Below are 24,416 nucleotides of genomic sequence, written 5' to 3'. Positions count from 1 at the left end.
GGATAACCACATTTTGTGTGCCGAATTTCTATTAAATTGTTTACTTATTATTCGTTCTCAATTTCTGAATAGCAGTAAGTAAATGTTTTCAGCATATTTCTATGCTGGTGTTTTTTTTTTTTTTGTTTTGGTAAATAACCCAAAGTACTCGTACTTATTGAATATTACGTAATAAAAAAATTTCATTAGCATAAGGCTTTTTTATTTGTCCTCTAATTTATGTGCATACGAAATTTCGGGTCAATCCAACGAGACTTTGCTGATGGGGGTTAACAGCCCATGGGACAGACGCGCAACTACAAATTGAAAGTGGCGCCAGGAAAATCTACAATAAGTAGCCATTCGGTTGACAGTCTTTAGATGGTCTTTGAATATTTTTCCCCTAAATGTTGTTTACATTTTGCTTTCCTACTTTGTGCGATGTGTAGGATTGTCAGCACGCATTTGCATTTCCATTTATTTCTTTGTTTGCCTTACTCTCCTATGAGACATTTGCATGGACATTTTTTTATATTTTTTGTATTATTTGCTAGATTTATATTCGCACCTTTTTCTAGCTATTCGTGCACGCGTATAGTGTTGGTGTTGTTTTTGTATTTTTATTTTTAAATTTTTGCTGTTTTGTCTGTTTACTCCCAAATGTCACTGTCACTTTGGTTATTGTATTTTCCCAGAGTGCCAATTTGAATATTGTGCATATTGATTTGTGTCACATTTTACTGTATTCTAGTTGAATTTTTTATTTTACTTTCAACAACAGTTGCCACTTAAAGTGCTCTTCTAGCACTCACCATTACCACTAACTAAATTTCGTTTGCCACTCCAAACAATTCCTGAATTTAATTTGTTTGTTTCGCGTGGATACTTGAATGGTAAGTAAAATGAATGTGATGCGTTTCCATTGTTATCAATTCGCGTTATACATATGAACATATACATATACATATATGTATGGTTTTATCTACAACATATTGTGCATGCGAAGGCGACTGTGTATTGTGCGAAGCGGTGCATTAGTGGGGATTTCATTTGAAACGAATTCGCGTGCAAAATCCGCGATATTCAGTTTGCGCTCTTACACAAATATTTTGTACGTGCTTTCATACGTACGAGTACATACCATTTTTTACATATACGGCACATTCATACTTATGCAGATTTGTAAATGGATATTGCAAGTGGAATTACTTGGCAAATAGAGGATAAATCAATGGAATTGAGTTTTCGAGTGAAGTGTAGGCGGAATTGGGTATTTAAAATTGAATTGTGTGGCTCTAAAAAATCTATTTGCATACTTTGAAATGTGATATTTCATAAAATATGCTTAGTTTACAGCAGAGACCGAAAATAATACATATTTTTAAATTTTCAATCATGAGCTTTCAAATATCGTAGAACAGTTTTTGATATATCTGAGCATATTTTTGATGCTCTTTGTCAATCTATTGAATCTATTACGATTTCGAAATTGTTGAGCGACATCTATAAAAATTATTATTAAGAATGATAATCGATTTATAACTAAACGCTCACAGAATACAATCACACATCGAGCTATGAATTTTTGACCGAAAATAAAACTCATTTTTCGAGTGCAATTTTCCGCTCTGCAATAATAATTACTTTGTGAGTGGTAATTGTGTGATCAAAAATAATGATTTTTTTTGAGTTAAATTGTTTTGGTCAATAATAAAACTCATTCTTGAGCAGTACTTTTTCTGTCAGAAATAATGATTATTTTGTGAGTGGTATTTATTTGATCAGAACTAGTTATTATTTTATCAGCTTTATTTTTTTCTCAAAAATAGCGATTATTTTGCGTTTTTTTATCGGAAATAAAATTCATTATTTGAGCTTAATTTTTTTGGTCTGAAATACGATCATTTTGGGAGTAGTATTTGTTCGATCTAAAATAACAACTACTTAATGAGTTTAATTTTTTTTCATTAAAAATAATTATTATTTTTCGACTTAAATTTTTTGATCGAAAATAAAACGCATTTTTCGAGTGTGATTTTTTCTCACTGAAATACTGATTATTTTATGAGTGGTATTTATTTGGTCAAAAATAATGATTATTTTATAAGTTTTATTTTTCTCATCAAAAATAGTGATTATTTATCCAGTTTAATTTTTTCGATCTTTCGGAAATAAAAAATTAATTTTAGAGTAGAAGATCGAAAAACTGAAAACGTCACACCTCTCCTCTACAAACCGAAATTCACCTCAACTTTTAAACTCACCACACCTCAATTCACCTTGACCCACGCATCTCAGCTCAGAAGCAGATTAACACTAAAATCCTCATCGCTCATACAAATTGGCTTGCAACTTGACAAACTTTGTTTGCATTCGAAACAGATTTTTAATTCTTATTATTTATTAATAAAAAATTTTCAATTGTCTACTAATTTTCTAACTTAATTCATTAATTCACTTAACGAGGTAGGAATATATACCAGGTGACGGAAAGTTTATCATACAATTTTTTTCTTGAATAACTTTTTTACTAAATAAAAAACAAAATTGATTTTGGATAATGGAAATCTTTATTTTGACCTTTAAGCACTCTATTAAATATCTGTTTGTATATTCGTCCTTCTACTATGTTATCGCGTTCATGTTTATCTTGCAGGCTTTAGGTAGCCCATCCCAAATCTTTTTATTGCCACTTCAGTCTGGAAGCGTTTAACAAAACCAAACATCGGTAGCATCATTTCCCATAGCATTGAGATCTCGTAATGATAGTTTTGGTTGCTGTTAGATTAGCCCTCCTCGCTTGGGATTAGATATGAACGTGAAGAGGTGTGAGTTCTAGAAGAAGTTCCTTTGATGCCGAGGAATGTGCACGTATGGCTACTGTTATGCATACACACGCAAGTCTTGTCTTTGTAACCTTGTTAGTGTTTTTATTACTGATTGCTTCACCGTGCGATTCTCCCAAACTACTGACCCATAGGTCGCTGTAATTTTGGTATACATGCCCGCCTTTTCCATGAAATCGATTTACACGCCATAAATACACGCCATACTCTTATGATGGACGTTTTGGCTGGATTTACTCATATCGCACCCTAAATACAAAAGGGTCACAACTCAAAATGTACTTTTGCTCAGATATGAACGAGACGTTATCAATAAAACGGTCCGCGGATGACATATGGCAAAAATTAATTTTTTGTTTTTTGGTAGGACTGTTATAAGCTTACATGGCAAATTTCAGCGTGATATGTTACATAGTTTGTTTTCTGTGCTACTGTAAACAAGTCAAGCTCGAGTGTGGAAAATTTTGAGTTGTGCCCCTTTTGTATTTAGGCTGCGATATGTTCCGCTTCACCTTAACACAACAACTTTTAATTAGTTTTAACCCTCATTGAATTCTGTCAACTCTTTTTGAATATGACTTTGTCGTTAGCCTTGGATTAATAAATCGTTCCTGTCTAATTCCATTAAGAGTTTAGCTCCACATGACACCATCTTGCGGGGATCCTCTGGTGGATGTATTTCATTTCTTAAGTCCATGGTTTCAAAACCTTCAAGACTAGACTACAAAATAACTTAGTTATAATATTTAAAGATAGACTTAAATGTCATTTTATTCTAGCTTAGATATAAATAGAGATGTACAAGTAGGAAGTACGAAATCGAAATCGGGACTATTCAAATTATATTAATTTCATTAAGAGCCCTAGTAATAGGTGCATTGTCTACAATAAATAATTGGAATTGGTTTGGACAAACAATGATACTATAGACAATGTCACAGGTAAACATCAGTGGGTGTATTTTACGCCTGGAGGAAAGTGGTTTACAATATATTTATATACAATATATTATATGGACGTGGCTCGTTCAAATGAAGAAATTATAGAGCAAACTAGACAAAGCTGCATTGAGCTCCTTGGAATCCTTATCCTTAGAGAATAAATAGTACAAGTTGGACTGCAAGCTAATGAGGCATATTCAAACTTTGACCACACTAAAGAATTATTAAGAGTTTTCTACTATAAGGATCCTTAAAGACTCGCGCATAACGTCACAGAAAACCTAAGTTAGAATAGACCTTAGAAGTAATGGAACTAATGTAATTAACAAAGAAGAATCTTCAGTCAAAAATACCACCTTGATCCAAAAATTTATTTCAATTCAATTTACAGTTGAAAGAGGAGTATTGAAAATGGTAAAAGTAGCGGTAATCGAATTTACGACTTTGGCGAAGGTCACGCAGAATTATTTGTTAATATTAAGCAAGAATTTGTCTCTGTTGGACCATTCAGATGGGTAGTTTAAATCACTTTCTAATGCAGGAAATTCTGTCGAAAATTCTAAAAACTTTTATTTTCTTTGAGCAGAAAATTTGTTAAAAATAGCAGAAATTTGATTGAATCAGACACGAATGCCATGAATAAAAAGCACAAATAATAACGGATCAGAATGCTGCCCTGTAGTACAGTAGAAATGACAACGAAGTGGTATGTGCCACTAAGCTAAATTTTCCCAAAGCAAAGAACAAAAATTGGGAAATTATCCGAACCCCTTTTAAGGGATTCTTACTAAACAGCTTCGACACTTCAGCCTACGCAGATGGTTCAAAAAATGGATTGTGGTGTTAGAGACAGCATATATTCTAAAAGATTTATAAATGAAAAATCTGCGTGTCCTCCTAGTACTTGCAGTGTCTTCCAGGAGGAAGTACTGGGAATAGGGGAATCTTATAGGCTACTAATCGCAGACTTTTCTTTTAAGTGCCACATCGTTATTCCTTCGTAGAGCCGACCTGCAATCCTGAAAATGATTCAGTTACAATAACCGTAGGTGTAAACCATAAAGTTATTTTAATCTGGGTCACAGGACATCGTAACATTGAAGGAAACGAAATAGCAGTCGAACCGACAAGAGGAAGGGAGGGGGATCTGTCTCGAAAAACTTTTGTGCAGAATCGGTATTCACACCACTGGGAACAATCAAGCAAGCGATTTCCTTCAAATATCTACAAACCGCGGAATGCAGATGGAGCGACCAAACAATATGTATGCAAAGTAAGCAGAACATTATGGCCCACCTACAACCAAAAACAAACGCCAATACTGACAAATACGAAACGAAGAAATGCCTTCAGGCTCACAACGTTGATAAGTGGCTTCTGGCCTATCGGGGAACAAGTAACCAAAATGGGCATCCCTCACAATACGCACTGTCACAGTTGTGAACAATCAGAGAAAAATCAAACGATTTTCCTGTACCCTGCCTTATGGAAGAAACGAATGTTAACCCTTGGCAAACCACTATTCGAGAGACTCAAACAACCGCATTGACTGGATATATAATTGCTGTAATTAACCATTAAACAAGTTGGTAGAGAGGATGTGGCAACCAAATGGTGCGGAAGAGGTAGTTGGATTCTGGCTGGATAACCATTTTAACCAACCAACCAAGCAACTGTACTGTATGATGGCCTTTCTTTGAGGAAAGAAGGTTAATACATATAAAACCTTAACCTTAATGGGAAATCTCATATAAAAAAGAGAGCGGAAGGCTTGCGATCTGCCGTAGGTTTAATCAGAAGTACTTCTAGAACGGATTTCAGGTCCTGCCGTTACCAACGCGGTAGCAAAGTTGCACATTGCATATCTTCGAATTATAAATATTTCTAAATATTATAATATAAGAGCGTTTTTTTAAGAGTTTGAGAACTTAAAATGATAATACAGACCAGAAATATTGTTGGATTCATTTTTTTGCTCATTATTATATATTTAATCTGATAGACAATTTCATGGGATTTATTGTTAAATACGATATCCGGCATATATCCGCTACGGCTACGAGTTAAATGGTCGATTCGATCAGTGCAATTTTTGACTATTTTTTTTCAATCAATCTGTATAAGAAATCTTAAATGAGCCCAATTAGCAAAAATGCAACGCAAACGATAGTCGTTTAGCTTTAATTCTTGAACGAGCTGTATTTCATAGGCAGGCAAACCAATATTCTTACGTTAAATTTTCCACGCAGTCGAAAGATGAATCGTCATTTCGGGGTCTTCTTCAACACTTTGCGAACACATTTATTTATTTTTTCAGTTTGGAAACGTTGCTCTGGTGTTAAAGGATTCATGACAACTTGTCATGCCTTACTGAACACAAATGTTAACACAGTTTGTCATTCTCAGCTGTCAAACCAAAGTTATTGATATCGATAGTTCTCATGCAACAAAAAAACTCCCGATATATGCAGAGTGCAGAGCGGCCTCGGTCGTATAGCGTAAGTGTACTAGCCTGCCACCCCAGACGTTCAGATGTTGTGGGTACGAATCATCGCACTTTTTCCAATTCACCAACTTTCCCGGTTTCTAAAACAAACAAAAAATATCCAATTCCATTCCTTAACCCCAAAAAGTTATCCTTTCCATCCTTACTCCCGCACATTAGTCTGCGCATTATTCGCATTGTGGCATTTGCGTATTACACAATGCATCAGTGGCTCCAGCAAGAGGAAGCGGGCGATCGCGGTAATAACGCAAATACACCAAATTTCACGAAGTCCTCAACCATTTGTGCGATCATTCTGTCAGAAAAATGTGAAACACAGATGGCGCGCTGAACAGTTATAAGGCGTTGTTCCTAAATAACGGCAAGTGGGCATTCCCACTATTTAGGACTGGTAGCGGCAGGCTACTCACCTACTCTGCCAGAAAACAAAATAAAATTAACGAAACCAACGCAAGACTGAGTCTTCTCGAGGCCCTATTCTTCCGAGAGGAGTGAACAAGGAAACAAAAATATGCAGAGCATTTAAAAGTAAACATAAAAGCTTAAACTTATTTTAATTAACTCTTTTGTATTAAATTTGGACATGGGGTCGATTTGTCGGAATTAATTTTCGTTTAAAGAGCAGTGATGCGTAAGATGTAAGACTAGGAGAATTCTATAATGAACGAGAATTCTATAAATTAGTATGGAATTAGTACAAAATTAGTATAGTTTCTTGCTGTGGTATGACCGCAAAGAGTTAATACCTTAGGCTGATAGCCTCTATAGCTAGTTCTTCACTTATTAATATATTTATTCACTGTATAGTTAGGTTTATATAGGCGCAAAATGAATCACCTTGTAGGAGGATTTATAATACAATATGTCAAGTATGTTGCAGAGGATTGTGATATACAAACAATGCAGCGCGCAGAGATAAAACTAAATATTTGCATCACTCAAAATGATTTATTTATATTTAGTAAAAAATTTAATCAAAAATATTATATGTGACTTGGTCTATGAAAAGGTACCTTAAGTGTCAAAAAATCATTTTTCACTTTTTTGTTGATTCGAATAGTGTGTAAAGGCTCTTTAAAATGGTGAAAACCAGAAAGTCATAATTTGTTTAAGAGTTTGTTAAAAGTAAAAAAAAAGAAAAATACAAATACGAAAAAGACTGATCTTTTTGTCATGATACAAATTAGAATAACGAAGACAATAATTTGGGCAAATTAAAAACTGAACCATTCCTGGACAGTCTGAGATGTAATGAATACGATACTGAAGTCTGTTTTCAAAAAATTTTTGCCACCGGCTCTTATAAGTTTTTTTTTTGGCATGGATGTCGGTACAAAAGCTAACTTATTTTTTAAAACGATTTCTGCGATTTGCATTAACTTTTTCGCATTTATTTATATATTAAAAAAATGTTTTTCACTGCTTCTGTGATTTTATTGATACTGTGATCTATGCTGAAGAAAATAAACCAAACCGGATTAAAAAATATTAATATTTAAAAAAGTTACAAGGGTTTTTAGAAGTTTAAACTTTAACTGCTGTTTCCTCGAAAACTTGTTTTCGCACGTAAGGTAACTTTTCGTAGACCAGGTCACATATATCGCTGATTTCATTGAATTTATACCTTATGAAAACCTATTTGAATATCCGATTTTCTAATTTTATTCGAAATTCACCTGCACTACGCATTCATTTTCAACCGTACTAGCATGCAACTGTACATACTTATATGAGTACTTTGTATGAATTTGTAAATACCAGCCAACTGTGGCAAAAGTCACTCTATTGCAGCGAGGGAATCCACATAAACCCAACCAAACAAACCAAAGTAAAACAACCGTATAGAGGAATGAAATTTTGTAAACAATATTGTATACTCACCCGGCTGACAGAAACAACGGAAACCATCCTCTTGATCCACACAAATGCCATGTACACATGGCGATGATTCGCATTCGTTGAGGCTATGTTGGCACAGTGGGCCGGCGTAGCCTGGAGTGCAGTCACATCTGGTTATGCGCACAAACAGTCAAATTCAGAATAAACAAAGGACAAAATACGAAAGTTTTTATATAGATGCATTTCTATGCAGGTGTACGAGTAGGTTAGTTAGTTAGTTGGTGGGAGGATGGGGGAAATGTGGCAGCGCTATTTGAGGTTGTGTTACATAGGCACACACACACACACATATGGACATAAGTACAAACGTATTTGTTTGGAAATCCACCTAAAAGTTAGCAAATAAGTATACTAGTTATTTTACTCGAAATTCGACTTTTGTTTATATGTATGTGTGGGTATGAAAACTTATTTATATGCAGATATTATGTAAATACATATGTATGTGTATTTATATATATATGTAAATATACCTATACTCATACAAGTAAAAAGAAAAGGGCTTTTTGCACAATTTAATGCCGCATAGCGAAATTTGTAGCCGTTGTTTTTGTGCTTCGTGGTTTTGATTGTTGCATTTGTTGTAGCTTTAATTGTCATTTTTGTCAAATTGTGTATATGTTGTGGTGGTTCTGTTGTGCATTTGCGGTTGGAAATTCACTCTCCTCCCTACTTATAGCACTCTCGAAAACGAGCGCGCGTGTCTATTGCATTTAAACGAGTGAATAAACGCTTTTTGTTGCGTTAACTTATTTCATTGTGCCAACTTTTTCAGTGCTAAAAATCTTTGGAACACTTTGAAGATATCTTTCAAAACTTACCACATACACAAAAATGTGTTTGCCAATTTTTTGGGCACATTTAAGTATAAATAAAAAATAAATAAAAAAATAATAAAAAAAAGTAAATTTTTATGCCGAATTTAGTCCTTTCTTGTTTGCACAGCGCACGCAGCATAGCTTTTTGAGAGCTAATCTGTGGAACAATATTCCCAATGCTTGGTTTAAGGGACGTACATCCCGTTAGCGAACTGTTGCGATTTTCATGGATACAGCTGGAAAATGCTGTGCCACCAAAAAGTGCTTTGGCTTCTAAGTTTCTGTCGCCATGGTTTTTTTGAAGTGTAAATTTAACCACCAGCTACTAATTCACACGTTTACTATTTCTTCATAAACAAGGTGGCGCAAAATGAGTCCTCGTGCTATAAAGGCGTCGTACGTCAATCAAATTTGACACTTGTGAACTAGAGAGCTGACGTATATTTACAAACGAGCTATGGGGCGTAAAGTCAGAGAGAAGATTTTCATCACTCAAAATAATTTTTTTATTTAGGCAAAAAAGTTATTCGAAAACAAAATTAGACTATTAATTTTACGCCCGCCTGTATATATCCCGTTACCAAATCATAAGCATACCACTATTTTTTTAAGTAAATAAGAATATAGTTCCTACTCCAACAAGAGCTGTGGCATGCAAAGTTTCACTCTTTGTTCAAAAGTATAAAAGAATTTCCAAAATTCCATCAAAACTTTCAATTTTATAACCTGAATATTTGGAATTTTTCTGGTTATGCAATTGTATTATCAAATTGTATTATCTTTCTGTTTATCTTTAAGTATCTTTATTTATATATTTATCTTGACCTTTATCCAATAATAAAGTTCAAGTTTCAAGTAATTATAAAATTTAGGCAAACTTTTTTTGTTATCCCCACATTAGGTTTTTCCTTTCATAAAAGAAAAAAACTGCGGTGCTATAAAACTGCATAACCAGAAAAGTTCTAAAAATCCTTATTAAAAAGCTGAAATTTTTGATAAATATTTCAAACATTTTTACATTTTTTTTTAATTTTCTACAAAGTTTGAAATTTTGCGTTATATGGTTTTTTGTTGTTGTATGAACTAATATATATTTTTGTAAAAAAATACTGGAGTGTGTATAATAAGGCAAAAGTTTATATAAGTGTATGAGAATAAATAGTAGAGGTACAAATTAATTAGACTTGCTACTGGAATTTCGCGCTCTCGTCATTTGCTGAATTCCGAAAATTCCTGAACTAACCAACTTAAGCACCCAAACTCCGAGTTCATTTCGCATATTTGTATGTCAATGAAACCAAAATAATTTTTGGATTTGAAAAATAATTGATTTGAAGTGTCATTGATGAAATAGGGTTGGGTAATATGCCAAAGTTCCATTGAAAATTCTGTTAAATTATAAAGACATATTTAAAGAATATTGTGTGAAATTTTCATTGATTTTTATGAAGAAATGAGTTGGTGGCAGCGAATCTTCGCGGACGTCTCATAAAAAAGTTTTATTGCGGTGTCCCTCAGAACTCATTACTGGATCAACTAAAATCAAAAAACCAAATTGATTTCATCAGCTAATAAAGTTTCGCAGGTAACAACGTCGAATTTTTTTTTTTTTTTTTTTTTTTTAAATTTTTTAAAGCGCTTTGAAGTGAAAACACCGATTTTTCATAAAAAAAACTTGAAAACTTTGTTGTTTTAAAATATGACAAAATTTAAAAAAAAAAAAACTCCACGTCATTACCTCGTGAATAAAGTAAAGAAACAAAAAAACCAAATTTGAAAAGAATCGGTGCAGTAGATATGAATCTACAGTGGACACCGACCGTAAAAAAGGCAAGTGTGAGAAAAACGCGTTTAAAGATTTGTGAAGATTTTTACAGCGTGAAATCCGGTTGGAGAGGTAGATACTTAATCCTTTGTGTCTTTGTCAATTTTACTCTAATGCACTTCAAACTTTCACACAATAATCTTAAGATGTTATAGAATAATTTAAAAAAAAAAAAAAAAAAAATGAAAAAAAAAAAATACCATACTACCCCCTTAATAGAGCGAACGTGACGAGGTGACCATTTATCGTATATGGTCATAGCGGAAGTTCCTTAACCAGTAGCCTTTATGTCTATGCTCAAAAAAAAAAAAAAAATCAAGTAACGATTACCAACTTTTCACATTTCAGAACAGGTAGTCGGAATGGCACACCCTATCACCCTATGCAAAGTACAATATATGCGCGAATTTTGATGTGTCATTACAGTTGCTACTTTTCACTGATATTATCACCACAGTTTGAACTCTATTTCCGCAATAAATACTAGATCAAATATGACAAGTACCTATTAGCGCTTCACATTTCCAAAATTGTAACTAGAGAACTTACCTGAAATGCGTTGAATTGCCAACACAGCTGCCACCGTTCATACATTCAGCTGAATTGCATGGATCTGATTCGTATTGGCAGTTTTTGCCCGTATAACCTGAAATTTAATAATGGCGGAAATTAGTGCGATTAATCTAAGTTATAATATACAATATGTAGTAATTATCCCTAACCACAAATTTATTTGCGTTTTTGTGTAGAATGTGAACAATTATTCAAGCGATTTAATTATAATTAGAATTTTTTTATATTAGAAGAGAATTGAAAATATAAAGCACGAAGGGTTATTACAACTGGTATCGCCGGCGGTCGAAAATTCGACCAATTATATTGAGTAGTTTATATTCAATTTTAGTTTGCATTATACTCACATATATTTGAATTCCTTTTCTTACCTACATATAATATTTACCTTTGCCTCTGTGCTTATATTAAAAATTTAAATGCACCTTCGTCTTTGTCTTTACCTTTAACTATCTTTATTTCTATTTTTGTCTTGATCTTAATCCTCTTTTTTCATCTGCATATTCATTTTTACCTTCATCTATGTATTTATTTTTCCTGAATTCTATTCTAAGCCGCTACTTAATAGGTTTATCTAATTCAGTACCAATATTAAAGCATACATTTAGGAGGCATATAAGAGTACAAAAATGAAAATGTTCTGGTATTTGTTTAGTATATGTTGTATTAGGCGCCTTCGATGTGCAACTTCTCTGCTCTGCTATGCTTGGGCTCTGATCGCTTGACAATAAATTTGCATGTGAAAGCAATAACAAAGTTATCGAGCAGGACTCTCTGCTAGCTAATTATTTTATCAAAATATAATTCATTTTCATATAGTTTAGGTTAGGTTGAACTGGTTGACTTGCAGTCACTCATGGACCCGTTCGGGCCATAGCGACTTCATAAAAAAAAGCAAAAGAAAGTCAACAACTTTTCATTAAAAGTTTTTAATTAGACTGACTGAATGTGACTCAAAAATCTAGTTGATTTTCGAATTTTTTTTGCTGATGGTGTTGGGTGTTTTATTCTGTAGGGTATCACAAGCGTAACTCTTCATTGCAACTTTCTCGTGGCGTCTGTCATAGAAAACACTTAGGCTGATTGTACATATGTGTGGACATTATTTTGATTGACAGATTTAACCTAATAAACTTAGCACAAAGATAATATTTCACACTTTTATTTATTCGAACCCCTATACTTCCATATAAAAAAATTTACAACATTCGTTATAAACAAACAAAATAAACAAGACTGAGCTAAAATAGAAATGACAGGAGCTTTGTTCCGGTAACTTCGAGTTTATTTATTCAAGAAGGCCTCGATACACTGTTTCGCGCGATTTAAAAGCTTTTCGAAAGAGCGTTTCAGGTCATTGACCAGAATGCCCTTCAGGATGTCGGTACAAGCTTTTTGGATGGCCTCTATGGACGCAAAACAATTTCCTTTCATGGCCAAATGCAATTTCCCCAATAGATAGAAGTCACAGCGAGCCATATCAGGCGAACTCGGTGAGTGGTTGATGGTTAAAATGCGATTTCTAGTTAAAAACTTAGTCACAAGAGTGGATCGATGAGATGGTGCATTATCATTCAATAAGCGCCAGCTTCCTCATTCGCGGTATTTAGGGCGAATTCGACTTGGAAAATTGCATTGACGATTAGGTCCATTGGAATGAACTCCTTGTAGACAACTCTCTTGGAATCGTAAAAACAAATGAGCATCGATTTAATTTCTGACTTTTCTAAACGCGATTTTTTGGGTGGTGGTTCGTCTGGAGCCTTCCATTCGGCACTTTGACGCAGGTTCATGTTGAAAACACCATGTTTCATCCATCCCCAGTTACTATACAATGCTGTAAAGGAAGTTCTCGTGTTTTCTTGCCTCTTTAATGAGGTCTTTCGAATGTTGAATTCTGAGCAGTTGTTGGTCCTCAGTTAACTTGTGGGGAATGAAACGTGCACAGACCTTTCATAAGCCCAAATGTTCAGTTGAAATGCGATAAATCGACGATTTGGAGATATTCAACACCGAGTCCATGAATTGCAACGTTGATTTTGGTTCATTTTTGATCAATTTATGAACACTTTCGATGGAGTTTTTCGTGATTACTGATTTTGGGCGGTACGTATGTTCATTGTCATTTATGTCCTCACAACCATCTCTGAAATGTGTAAACCACTCATGAACTCTGGGACGAGATAGACAATCATCGCCATACACTTTTTTCATCAACTCAAATGTTTCGGTAAACGTATAACCGATTTTAAAATCAAAGTTGATATTAGCTCTTTGTTGGAAACTCGTTTTTGTACCGATGACACAAACATACCGACACTTTAGACACAATAACTTCGCTCCCACTGAACGGAATGCCACCAAGCGATCATTGGAAGTCAGCTAGGGATGTAACTTCCAATGCACTAACTTACTAAAAAGATGGCGCCATCAAAAACATTTTTATGACGCCAGCCTTGTTTATTTTGGACTTCACCTTGGATATATATACACAAGCCTTTAAACGATTAGGCCATACAGCTAAAGATTTTTTCAGACTATCCAAATTCTGTGAGGCCTTTCACATACCACATAATCAGATCTGGACTTCCAGGCGACCAATTTTCTGCAGCTATGAACCCAGGAATATTGTTTTTAGCCACTGCTGGGTGGTTTCTGCCTTATGGACTGAAGCGGAATCTTGCTGGAAGATCCAACGCTTTCCATTGAAGAGAGTACTGCTCAACTACTTCACCGCATCTTCTAAGATATCCTTAACACCTTTCTAGCAGAAAGGAAAATACACTCTCACCAAACAATTACGGATGGTAGTCACGCTGAACCCTTGGGGCAGCATTTTTGGCGTCTTCAGAAGTCTTAGTATAGATTTTGTCGTTTTGCGTATTAAATACTTCTTCATAAAAATGTTTGTGGCCGTTGACCGCGTGCCACCGAAGAAGCTGCTTGCATCTGGCGAGGCAAATTTTTTCAAACGCGTTGTCAAAAGATGACCACTTGCGAGACGGGAGGATTTCATGCGTAGATCATCTCTAGTTAGTCTGGACATGGATCTGGGCGATACATTTATTTCCCTGGGTATGATTTTCTTCTTTCTCATGAGATTTACGCGAATTCTTTGTCGAACAGCTTTTATGGCTGCACTGGTTTGAGCCGCGCGAGGACGACCACTTCTTTTTCTGTCACTTCAGACGTTTGAGAAAAACGATTGATGGTGTGCGCTAAACAAAGATTCTCGAAAATTAAGTTTTTTTAACTATTCGTGAATCTCACTTGTACTTTTACCACACTTTTGTAATAATACCACACAATCATTGCGATGCGATTTTCTTTGGCTCCCGACTCCATTGTTAATTTGTTATCGCCGTATGCTTTGTAAATTTGTCACAAAATTTATTTACTTTATTCTGCCTTCGGGTGAGCTTATTTTCCTTTGTAGCGTGCCACAATTTTATTTCCGAAGGTTTGCCATTGCTTATCGAGACGCGACCCACCTAATGATATTCACTAACAAACCCTCTCGGCTACGGCGACCGCTAACAATATTGGCACTGAAAACAAACCTGCCATAATCATAGTAAAAGTTATTAAGGATCAGGCATTCCATAAAGTGTGATCTCAAAACAGAAAACGCAGGAAATACCTGCATATGTGTCGGCACGGATTTCTTGTTATTGTGTTGTTCAAAAAAGAGGAGGAAGGAGTTAGTAATAGTTCTGCTTGAATTCTGTGAATATTTGCGTGGGTACGTGCGGTTACATGTTTTATAATTGAATTTAAATGTTCAAATTTGTTGCTTTATTATAAAAAAAACTGAAGAAAAGTTTTTTTCTTAAGCAACAATTTTACTAATATATCTCATAACTTCCTATTTAACCATAATTACTAAAGTGCATTGTCGAACTAAACTTCGCTTGGGGCGCTACAATTAACTCAACAATCAATTCCTCCGTCATACGCACCGACTTTCGTACATAAAATGCAATTAGTACAGCCTGCGAAATAAATATAAGACATAGCCACAGCATTTCATTGTTTTATCTCTTCTGTAAACTTCGTCTTGTCAAATTTAGTTAAAAAAAGAGTCGTTCTGAATCTCATTTGTGCTCCAGGAAGGTATCAGATGCCTTTGTTGATTTGTTCTTTGTGCAGATGATGTCTTCGGCATGAGACGGGTTGAGGGATATCACGTGCCGAGTGTGCTCATAAAAAAAATTACAGCAAGTGGAACAAAATGAAGTTTTTGTATACAAAATCAAGTTTTTGTTTAAGGGCTTATTTACTCGAGCTTGATAGCTCGTAAGACTTACTTACTTACTAGCGCGCATAAGTGGGACACGGCATTTTATCTTTTGATAAATTAATTAAGACTTGTGGTAGCGTACGCTGGAAATTTATCATTTCGTAAGCACTTCTCTGATTTTTTAGCTAGGATGGCCAACTTCTTTGGCTCGGAGTCCGTTCTGCAGCCATCAAAGTCACGTTTAGCAAACGGGTTACTTCAACCCACAAGCGAGCCTGTAGACTGAGAGTGGCTACAGATGGACAAAACTGATGTTACCTGTCCTGCCCGACCGACTGTGGCAGATTCTACTGCATTGTAGGCAGCTGGTTGGACTGATGACGGTCCACTTACTATAGGCGAAGCACATGGAAAATGTAGGCATCTCAGACAGTGCACTCTGTCCAGTATGTCGAGAGGAGGATGATACGGCGGACAACTTTCTGTGCGTCTGCCCAGCTTTCGCTCGAATCAGGCTTGAGGTCTTTGGCACTGATGTGCTAAAAAGCGACCACCTTGACTTCTTGGCACCACAAGATCTACTCAGATTTCTTCTGAGGTGTACTATACTTTTTTAAAGGTTCTTGCGTGAAGGCATATCTGGAACCAGAACTGTTCTGGTGTTTCAGATTTTTGCGATATTTTAGCGAGAAACATGATTTTGACCTGTATTTGAGGCTATGTAACAATGCGATGCATTAATTATTCTAAAAATCCTTATACAGTATCTTAAAGAGCAACTATTCCTCTTTTGAATTTGCTCCATTATCTTCTTTTTTTGCGAATGTTTTGAATTTTAAGAATTTCTGAGCACAAGATTTTTTTTTTAAATTGGAGCAAACAAAATTCCGAGTGAAAGACGACGAAAATCTTGAAAAAAGTATGCTCTGGTTTCTGGAAAAATAATTTCGCTTAATTTTGTCCGTGTATTTCAACCGCTTTCGTTTATTGACCAAATTGGGTTACCTTTTGAACAAATGATAAATCTAAAAATGCTTATCCATTTAAGAAAATACGTAGTGGCAGGCGGTCGACATCGAAACTGACGAAATATCAATCAAGTGAAAGAAAAGTTGATCAATAAACGCAAATTAACCATCAGAGAGCTGAGAGAAGGCTTGAACATTTCTTATGGATCCGTTCAAAATTTTGTAGTTAATAAATTGGGTTGCTTTTGGTGCTTCAAATTTAGACTCAAGGAACCTGAACTTGATGCAAAGAAGGACCGCGTTGATATCGCCTAACATTCATCAAACGCATCATTTCTGAAGACCAGTCGTTGATTCATGAGTACGACACGCAATCTAGACATCAGGCGAGTTTGCGGAGAGCTCCGAATGAACCAAGACCAAAAAAGAAAGCGATACTTACCGTTTTTATGTATTATAATTGAATGGTCCTGTAACCCACGAATTTTTGCCAGAAGACCAAGAACGAAACGATGAAATCAAAATCTCCTGAAATGGCTTTCTGCGATTTTTTTCTGTTTGATCGAGTCAAAAAATCACTACGGGGAATGCATTTTAATAGCTAAAAGAAAGTAATGGGAAAATCGAAAACGAAACGCTATACCAAAAATAGAGATCCAGAAATATTTCGAGAGCTGGATCAAACGCTGGCATAAGCACGTCATAGTTGATGGGCAGTGCTTTGAAGGCGGTAAGTTCAATGAAAATAAGGTGGGCTGGAGTCTCTGAAGGCTGATCGCAGAAACGACAGACGTCAGTGGACCATGCCCAAATTCTATGCTGATGGCAATGCAACTACAGTCTCTCTAGTCAATGCATCCGCTACTTCGTTTCCAGTTATACCCCTATGCACTGGGAAGCAAATGTGCTGGGTGCGATTGTGATGTCTAGCAAATTGAATTTCTCGATGCACTCAAGGACTAATGAGAACTTAACCTCAGAAGATGACAACGCCTGGAGTTCTATGGTACTACACTTATTTCATGTGCTGTAATATCAAAACAATAACTAATAAGAAAAAATACCATTGAAATAAATGGGATTATATTCGCTCTTGCTTTTACCTTTCCCAACTGCTTGAGAGAATGCGTTCCTATGGCTTTCTACATGTACAAGTATGCTTATACACACACACACACACACATATATATATATGTACATATGAAGATATATATGAGCTATTAACAGATAATTGGTAAATGCAGGATGGCAACCCACAGTTATTGCCATGGGGTAAATAAACTCGCTGCCATGACAAAAAAGCGTTGTTTATTCAATTCTTTGTTAGGCATTTCCTTCGCTTTACCATTGTTTGCAGTTGTATACACGCATACATAGTTATATAATAAGACTCAAGCGCGCGAATCCTTTTAAAGCCCAACATAACTGGGGTGGCAAGAAACGAAATAATGAAAAAAATCTCATCGCTCGAAGTCAACTTAATTTTTGTTTGTTTTTTTTTCTCTTTGGTAAAACTTTTCATTTTTCTGCTTCCCTCTTCTATTCAAGCACAATTTTTATTATTTATGCGGTTTTTTTGCAAATTTTATATTGTTTGCGCAGATTTTCTTCTTCTTTCCACAGCAATATACTCATAAATGTGGCTCAGGTACGCGTTGTTGGCAGATACATAAAGGGTGACTTTTTAAGAGCTATAGGAAAGCTTTTCAAAAAAAAAAACACACGTAAAACTCAGAAAAATACATGAAATTTGTATTTAAATCGATAGTACAAACCATATAATTTAATGTTTGAAGATGATTTCATGCAAATGTTGACCGCGACTGCGCTTCAAATGGTCCATCCGCTTAGTCCAATTTTGGCATACTCTTTCCAAAGTTTCGGCCGGTATCTCGCTTTAATGAAGTCTTCCAATGCGTTACTTGAAGCAGCCTTGCCTGAATAGACATGAGCTTTAACATAGCCCCACAAAAAATAATCTAATGGCGTTATATCGCACGATCTTGGTGGCCATTTGCCCGGTCCCGAACGTGAAATAAAATGTTCACCGAAGTCGCCTCTCAGCAAGTCCATTGTTACGCGTGCTGCGTGGCATGTGGCTCCGTCTTGCTGAAACCACATGCCATGTAAGTCAAGCTCTTACATTTTGGGCAAAAAAAAGTTGGATATCATTTCACGGTAACGCTCACCATTCACAGTTACGTTACGATTCGCAGCATCTTTGAAAAAGTACGGTCCAATGATACCTCCAGCCCATAAACCGCACCAAAGTGTGACCTTTTCTGGATACATTGGTAGCTTTTGCAATTCTTCTGGCTGATCTTCACTCCAAAATCGACAATTCTGCTTATTTACGTACCCATTGATCCAAAAATAAGCTTCGTCGCTGAACACAATTTTTCGATAAAAAAGTGGATCTTCGGCCAACTTTCCAAGAGCCCATTCACCAAAAATTCTGCGTTGCGGTAGGTCGTTGGCCTTCAGTTCTTGCACCAGCTGTATTTGGAAAGGCTTCACACCTAAATCCTTTCGCAAAATTTTCCACGTTGTTGAGTAACAGAGGCCCAATTGCTGCGAACGGCGACGAATCGATAATTGATGGTCACCATTAACACTGGCCGATACAGCTGCGATATGTTCTTCAGTTCGCACTTTTCGTAAGCCTTTTGGTGGTTTGATGCCCAATAATGAAAATTTGGTTCTAAATTTAGTCACCGTTTCTAAATTTTAACACCATAGCCGCTTCAGTTGGTCGATTAAACTGACCATAAAATGGAAGAAGCGCGCGATAAACTTTCTTAACCGAACACGCATTTTTATAATAAAATTCAATGATTTGCGAGCGTTGTTCGTTAGTAAGACGATTCATGGTTCAATTATAGACCAAACTGAAGATGTTTGACAGTGAAACAAAACACGAAACGTGCGTCAGCTGTTTAAACCAACTGTTTAAAAAGATAATAGCTAAAAAATCACCCTTTAGTTACCAAACGGTCAATTGTGCTCGTTCCATACATACAGACATTTGTATGTATGTATATAGGATGGGTGTAGGTAAATTTTTGGTAGGAGTGAGATTTTTCATTTAATTTCATAATTTTTCGTCTGCAATAAAATCCTTTTCCCAGCAATATCCTGCAAACAAACAACCTTCAATTTGTTAAATCCTCCTTTGGCCAAGCGTATGTTTACAAAGTGCGCTTCACGGTTGCGTTCGCTCCGTCGGTTGGTTGCGTGTCCTTTCGTCGTTCATCCGTCCATTCATTCATGGTTTTAGTTTCCCTTTTTCCCCTTATTCTTCTTCTACTTCTTGTGTTGCTTTGCTTGTAAAAGTATATTGTTCTGCAAATTTTAACTTTTTTTTCCAGTGACCCTAATTGAGTTTAATTAGTACGAGTGACCAGCAGTGGCAGCTTACAATGTTGGTGGCTTGTTTAGTTCGTCAACGTACAGTGTAAAATTTTGCCAGACTTTGGGGGATTTAATGCACAAAAAAAAAAAATAATAATAAAAGTAGAAATACCACGAAAATAAACACAAAACAACGTGAAAAAAGGCTGAGTGTTTAGTTTTCTAAACCTCAATCATGTAGTTTTCGCTTAGATTAGATTACGGTGGTTGACATTCTCCATGAGTTTGTAAAGAGACCTACCTAGGCCTTGAGTCCCATTGTGATTGCAGTTGTTTGAAATTCCCGGTGGCCACCGTAGCCGAATGGATAGGTGCGGGAGGACCATTCGGTAGTGCTCAGGTTCGAAACCCCCTGGAAAGGAGCCAAAAATTATAGAAAATAGCCGGTGGCTGCTCAGCACGCAATGAAAAACATCTGATTACATTTTTGCCTTGAAAAAGTTTCTCATAAAAACCATCTGCAGATCGGAAGCGGCATAAAACTTTTAATCTCCCCATTTGTGGAAAATATAAAGATACCAAATACGCAATAGAGGGTGTAAATCTCAATTATATTTATATGAAGCCTCTTTCAAAGGTGACACTTAAATGCCAGTAGTGAATAATTCCTATACGGTAGCTTTTTTGCATGCCATCTTTACGTCGTCGTTTATGACGTCCAAATGAGTCGACAATTTAAAGGTTGGTGAAAAAATTTCAATAAACTGCTTTTGTCGAGGACAGAAAACACACTGGCAGATCAAAAACTGGACAAACTGTATATTCGGTTGAGAATAATTCTGCTGTAGTGCAAAGTTTTGCTGAACAACAAGGGAGTGAAGTCGTGTTTCTTGAAGAGCAGGACAGTGACAAAGAATGCGTTCAATAGCCTTCGGCTCTTCCTCGCTTTACTGCTCTGCCAGAAGTCATGTCTTCCCATTGATGATACCAACCACTACACTCATTTAAGTTCGGTATGTTTTCATTTATTCTAGGCCAGATCTCGTTACTTTACAAGTGGGCTTCGCGGTACATCTATTGTTGGTCTGCGTGATATAGATCGACCTGCTTGATAATAAATGAATGCCCATTTCCTGAACAGAGTTGATTATTTTAAGTTCATTCTCTTGCTAGTCAGCTCAGCTGCGAAGCAATTTCCAAGAATATCTCTGAATCCAACGATCCAGATAATATTCGTGCTGCACCACAGATATTACTGCTCTGATTGTTAGACTAGATATTGATCGCTTGTGCTACAGCGAACGAGTAATTGCATAAAGTGTTGGCATAAATTTTGTAACAAATTTACAATGCATACGTCGAAAACGAACTTGTAGAAAAAAGTTATGTTATTTTTGCTTTTGTTCTTATGCATTGTCTACTCATAAATGATACTCAGTCTCGTGGCAAATTTCGCTTGTTAACAGTGCAGCCGCCCTTCGAGAAAGAATTCGCATAAATTCTCTTAGAAAGAAGAAAATCATGTAGAGGGAAATGAGTGTATCGACCAAATTTATGTAAGACTTATTAGAGATGATCTCCACATGAAAGCCTGCCGTCGCTGAAATGAACATCTTTTGACAACGCGCTGCAGAAAATTAGACTCGACAGAAGCAAGCAGCTTCTTCGGTTTTAATTAGCAAATGACAAATGACTATGCTAAAACTTCTAAAGACGCAAAAAATGTTATTGTTGTCCAGGCTCCGTAATGATTTGGTGGGGAGTGTCTTGTAAAGGCGTTACTCCTACATCTCCTCATTTCTGCGAAAAAGGGGTTAAGACCGGTGCAAAAGTGTACCAGGAGGATATCTTAGAAGTCGTGGTGAAGCAGTTGAGCAGTTCTCTCTTTTATAGACCACACACAGGAGCGGCTAAAAAACAATATTCCTGGGTTCATAGCCGCAGAAGATTGACCGTCTGGAAGTCTAGATCTGAATCAATTGGACTACAGTTTGTGGTCATAGTTGGAGAATATGTCTTGACGAAGACCTCACATAAATTTGGAGAGTCTCAAATAATCTTTGGTTCGAGCAGCGACGTCAATATCCAAGGAAGCCGTGCGTGCTGCAATAACTGAACGGCCTAATCGTTTGAAGACTTGTGTATGTAAAGGCAAATGGATTAAATCGTATTTAGCGTATGGATGTTCTATGATAACTGTTTATGGTATGCTTACGGCCCTTTTGGATCTATTTCAGGTCACCAAATGACGTAAACATTTTTATACATTCATATTTTCACCCAATGAAGGTTATAGGCATGTTTTTATGATGGAACTCCCTTCCCACAGCCCCCAGGCCGCGCCACCACTCTCATTCGTCACTAATAATCGAATATTTGCTTAAATTTGCTATTTATAGCACACTCTAGGCTGCATAATCCGCATAAGCTGTTCAACTATGACCCAAATGCAAAGTTCAAAAAGGGTTTGAGATGAAAAATTAATAAAAATAATTTTGCTTGATATTTTTCTGATTGGTTGTTTTGATTTTATTCAACGAGGCATAGCAACGGATGCCTGGTATTGTAATATTATGGTTATTAATAAAAAAATAATTTCTATGAAATCATTGTTTTTAATTCTTTCATATCCTAAACTCCTCAAAACTACTCCTACGCGAGCGGGGCCGCGGGTTAAAGCTAATTAGTAATGGTTTCTGTTTTTTTTCAAATTATTTGATTTACGTCAACGGGCTTTTAAATTATCAAGTGGTCAGCAATAAATATTGAAGGGGGCTTGCATGAACTGCACTTATGGTGCTTGAAGTCCGGTCTTTCTCCGAATATTAAACAATTCTTTCACTTAACATTCTCGAGGCGCCAGAATGCTTATTCAACACTTTCTACTATCGCTGGTTGTGCGCTACAAAGTGTTATGGAAATTGAGGGTCTTGGAGTCGTAGTTCTCTCAAAGGTATGCCTCAATAATAATTTGAATTTTATTTTTTTTTCGAGATTGTATTTATTTCTTAGCTTTATACCTACGAGTAACACCTACGAGTTTTCTGGCCTGAAGACATTCGAAATCTTTTTCACAGCTCTGGTTTGTTCTGATTTAGACTATGCAACTATAATTTGGAGACCATATGAGCAATTGTCTGAAGTTAGTACTGATCAGAGAACTGCACCGGTTGAGTGTAAAACATTCATACGCTTCGCTTGAACAAAAAAACAGGCCTTTGCGTTCAAACGATCGAACTTGTTCAAATAAGTTATTGTCATTGTTTATTTCAGCTCAATCAAATCATGTGCTGCGTTTTAGCTCTCCGATGTATTTGCTCGTTCGGGTGTACATTCATTTTATTGAGCAAGAATAAAAGGGCTATAGAGCCAAACGAGCCGGTTTGAACACGTATGATCCCGCATGAGTTTTTGCATGTAACGATAGCAAAGTAAAAGCAAAATTTTAAAGCAAAAACACTATATTTTCATATTTGTTTTTTTTTCTTAAAACTTATAATAATCGTTTGACATTGTTTTACAACGGCTGAAACCAACTAATCCTTTCAAATACGAAACGCAATTTACAGCGTACATTGTACGCCAACGCTCGAGGCCTCGAACATGTGCTATTTACAATAATGACAATTACTTCTTTGAACAAGTTTGATCGTTTGAACGCAAAGGCCGATGCTAATTTCATTCAATGCTGCTTTTTGTTCAATGATTAGATTTGAGCCGAAGACATTAGATCATACGTGTTGACTGACCTGAACTACGCTTTCGCCTGCATGAGCTGACTGCACTTGACCAAATATTTTGGTTCAATTGACTGAATGTGAGCAAGAAATTTAGCGTATGGACAACTCAAGAAAACAGTGAGCCATGCAGGTCTCTGGTACTGATCAACTTAAGAACATTAGAAAAAGGAAGAACTGCTCCTTCGTTATCGTTTATGTATATACTCGTATAATTGGCGCTTACACATTTTTGTAGGTGTTTGGCCGATCTCTTTCTTCTATTTATCGCGTGCATCTTGATGTTGTTCCTCAAATGGTTTACTTGTCATATAATTACCGGCGTAATTGTTTGCTCAATTTTACTTGAGAGGATAAGTTTTAATGTTCTGCAAGGGAGTCATCGAAATGTTTACCCACGTTAAGCTCCTACGAAGTCGAAGTTTTTGGTTAGGTAAAAAAAGTCTAGCTGAAATTCTAGTTAAATTCCTTCTTGCAGTTTCAGGAATTTTGACTAGAATTTCCGCTAGACTTTTTTTGCTTAGAAAAACTTCGACTTCAAACTGTAAATTATCTACATCCTATATTTTTCTAGCTTTTATCTACTGCATGTGTGAAATAAAATAAATACAAAATTAAGAAAAGGGTTCTCATAATACTCCCTCGTGTAAGAAGAAATTTATTTGCTGTTATATTCATAATTCAACATGCGGAAATTGTATGCCATAATGGGTTATTATCTCATACTTTCATA

At 36.0% G+C, this 24,416-nt stretch overlaps 1 protein-coding gene across 1 annotated transcript in view; it reads right to left on the bottom strand.

Annotated features, from left to right (window-relative positions):
* The window catches only part of LOC128863179 (uncharacterized), a 155,196-nt gene that overhangs the window by 31,685 nt on the left and 99,095 nt on the right, over positions 1-24,416 (bottom strand). The window contains exons 6-7 of the mRNA XM_054102180.1: positions 11,364-11,460; positions 8,154-8,281 (exon numbers count right to left, since the gene is read on the bottom strand). Of these exons, the coding sequence (XP_053958155.1) occupies positions 8,154-8,281; positions 11,364-11,460 (225 nt within the window). The remainder of the gene's footprint in view (positions 1-8,153; positions 8,282-11,363; positions 11,461-24,416) is intronic.

Source organism: Anastrepha ludens, chromosome 5 (genome assembly GCF_028408465.1).
Source record: "Anastrepha ludens isolate Willacy chromosome 5, idAnaLude1.1, whole genome shotgun sequence".
NCBI lineage: Eukaryota > Metazoa > Arthropoda > Insecta > Diptera > Tephritidae > Anastrepha > Anastrepha ludens.
Note: the sequence above shows the minus strand (reverse complement) of the source record. Positions and strands in the feature narration are given on the sequence as shown.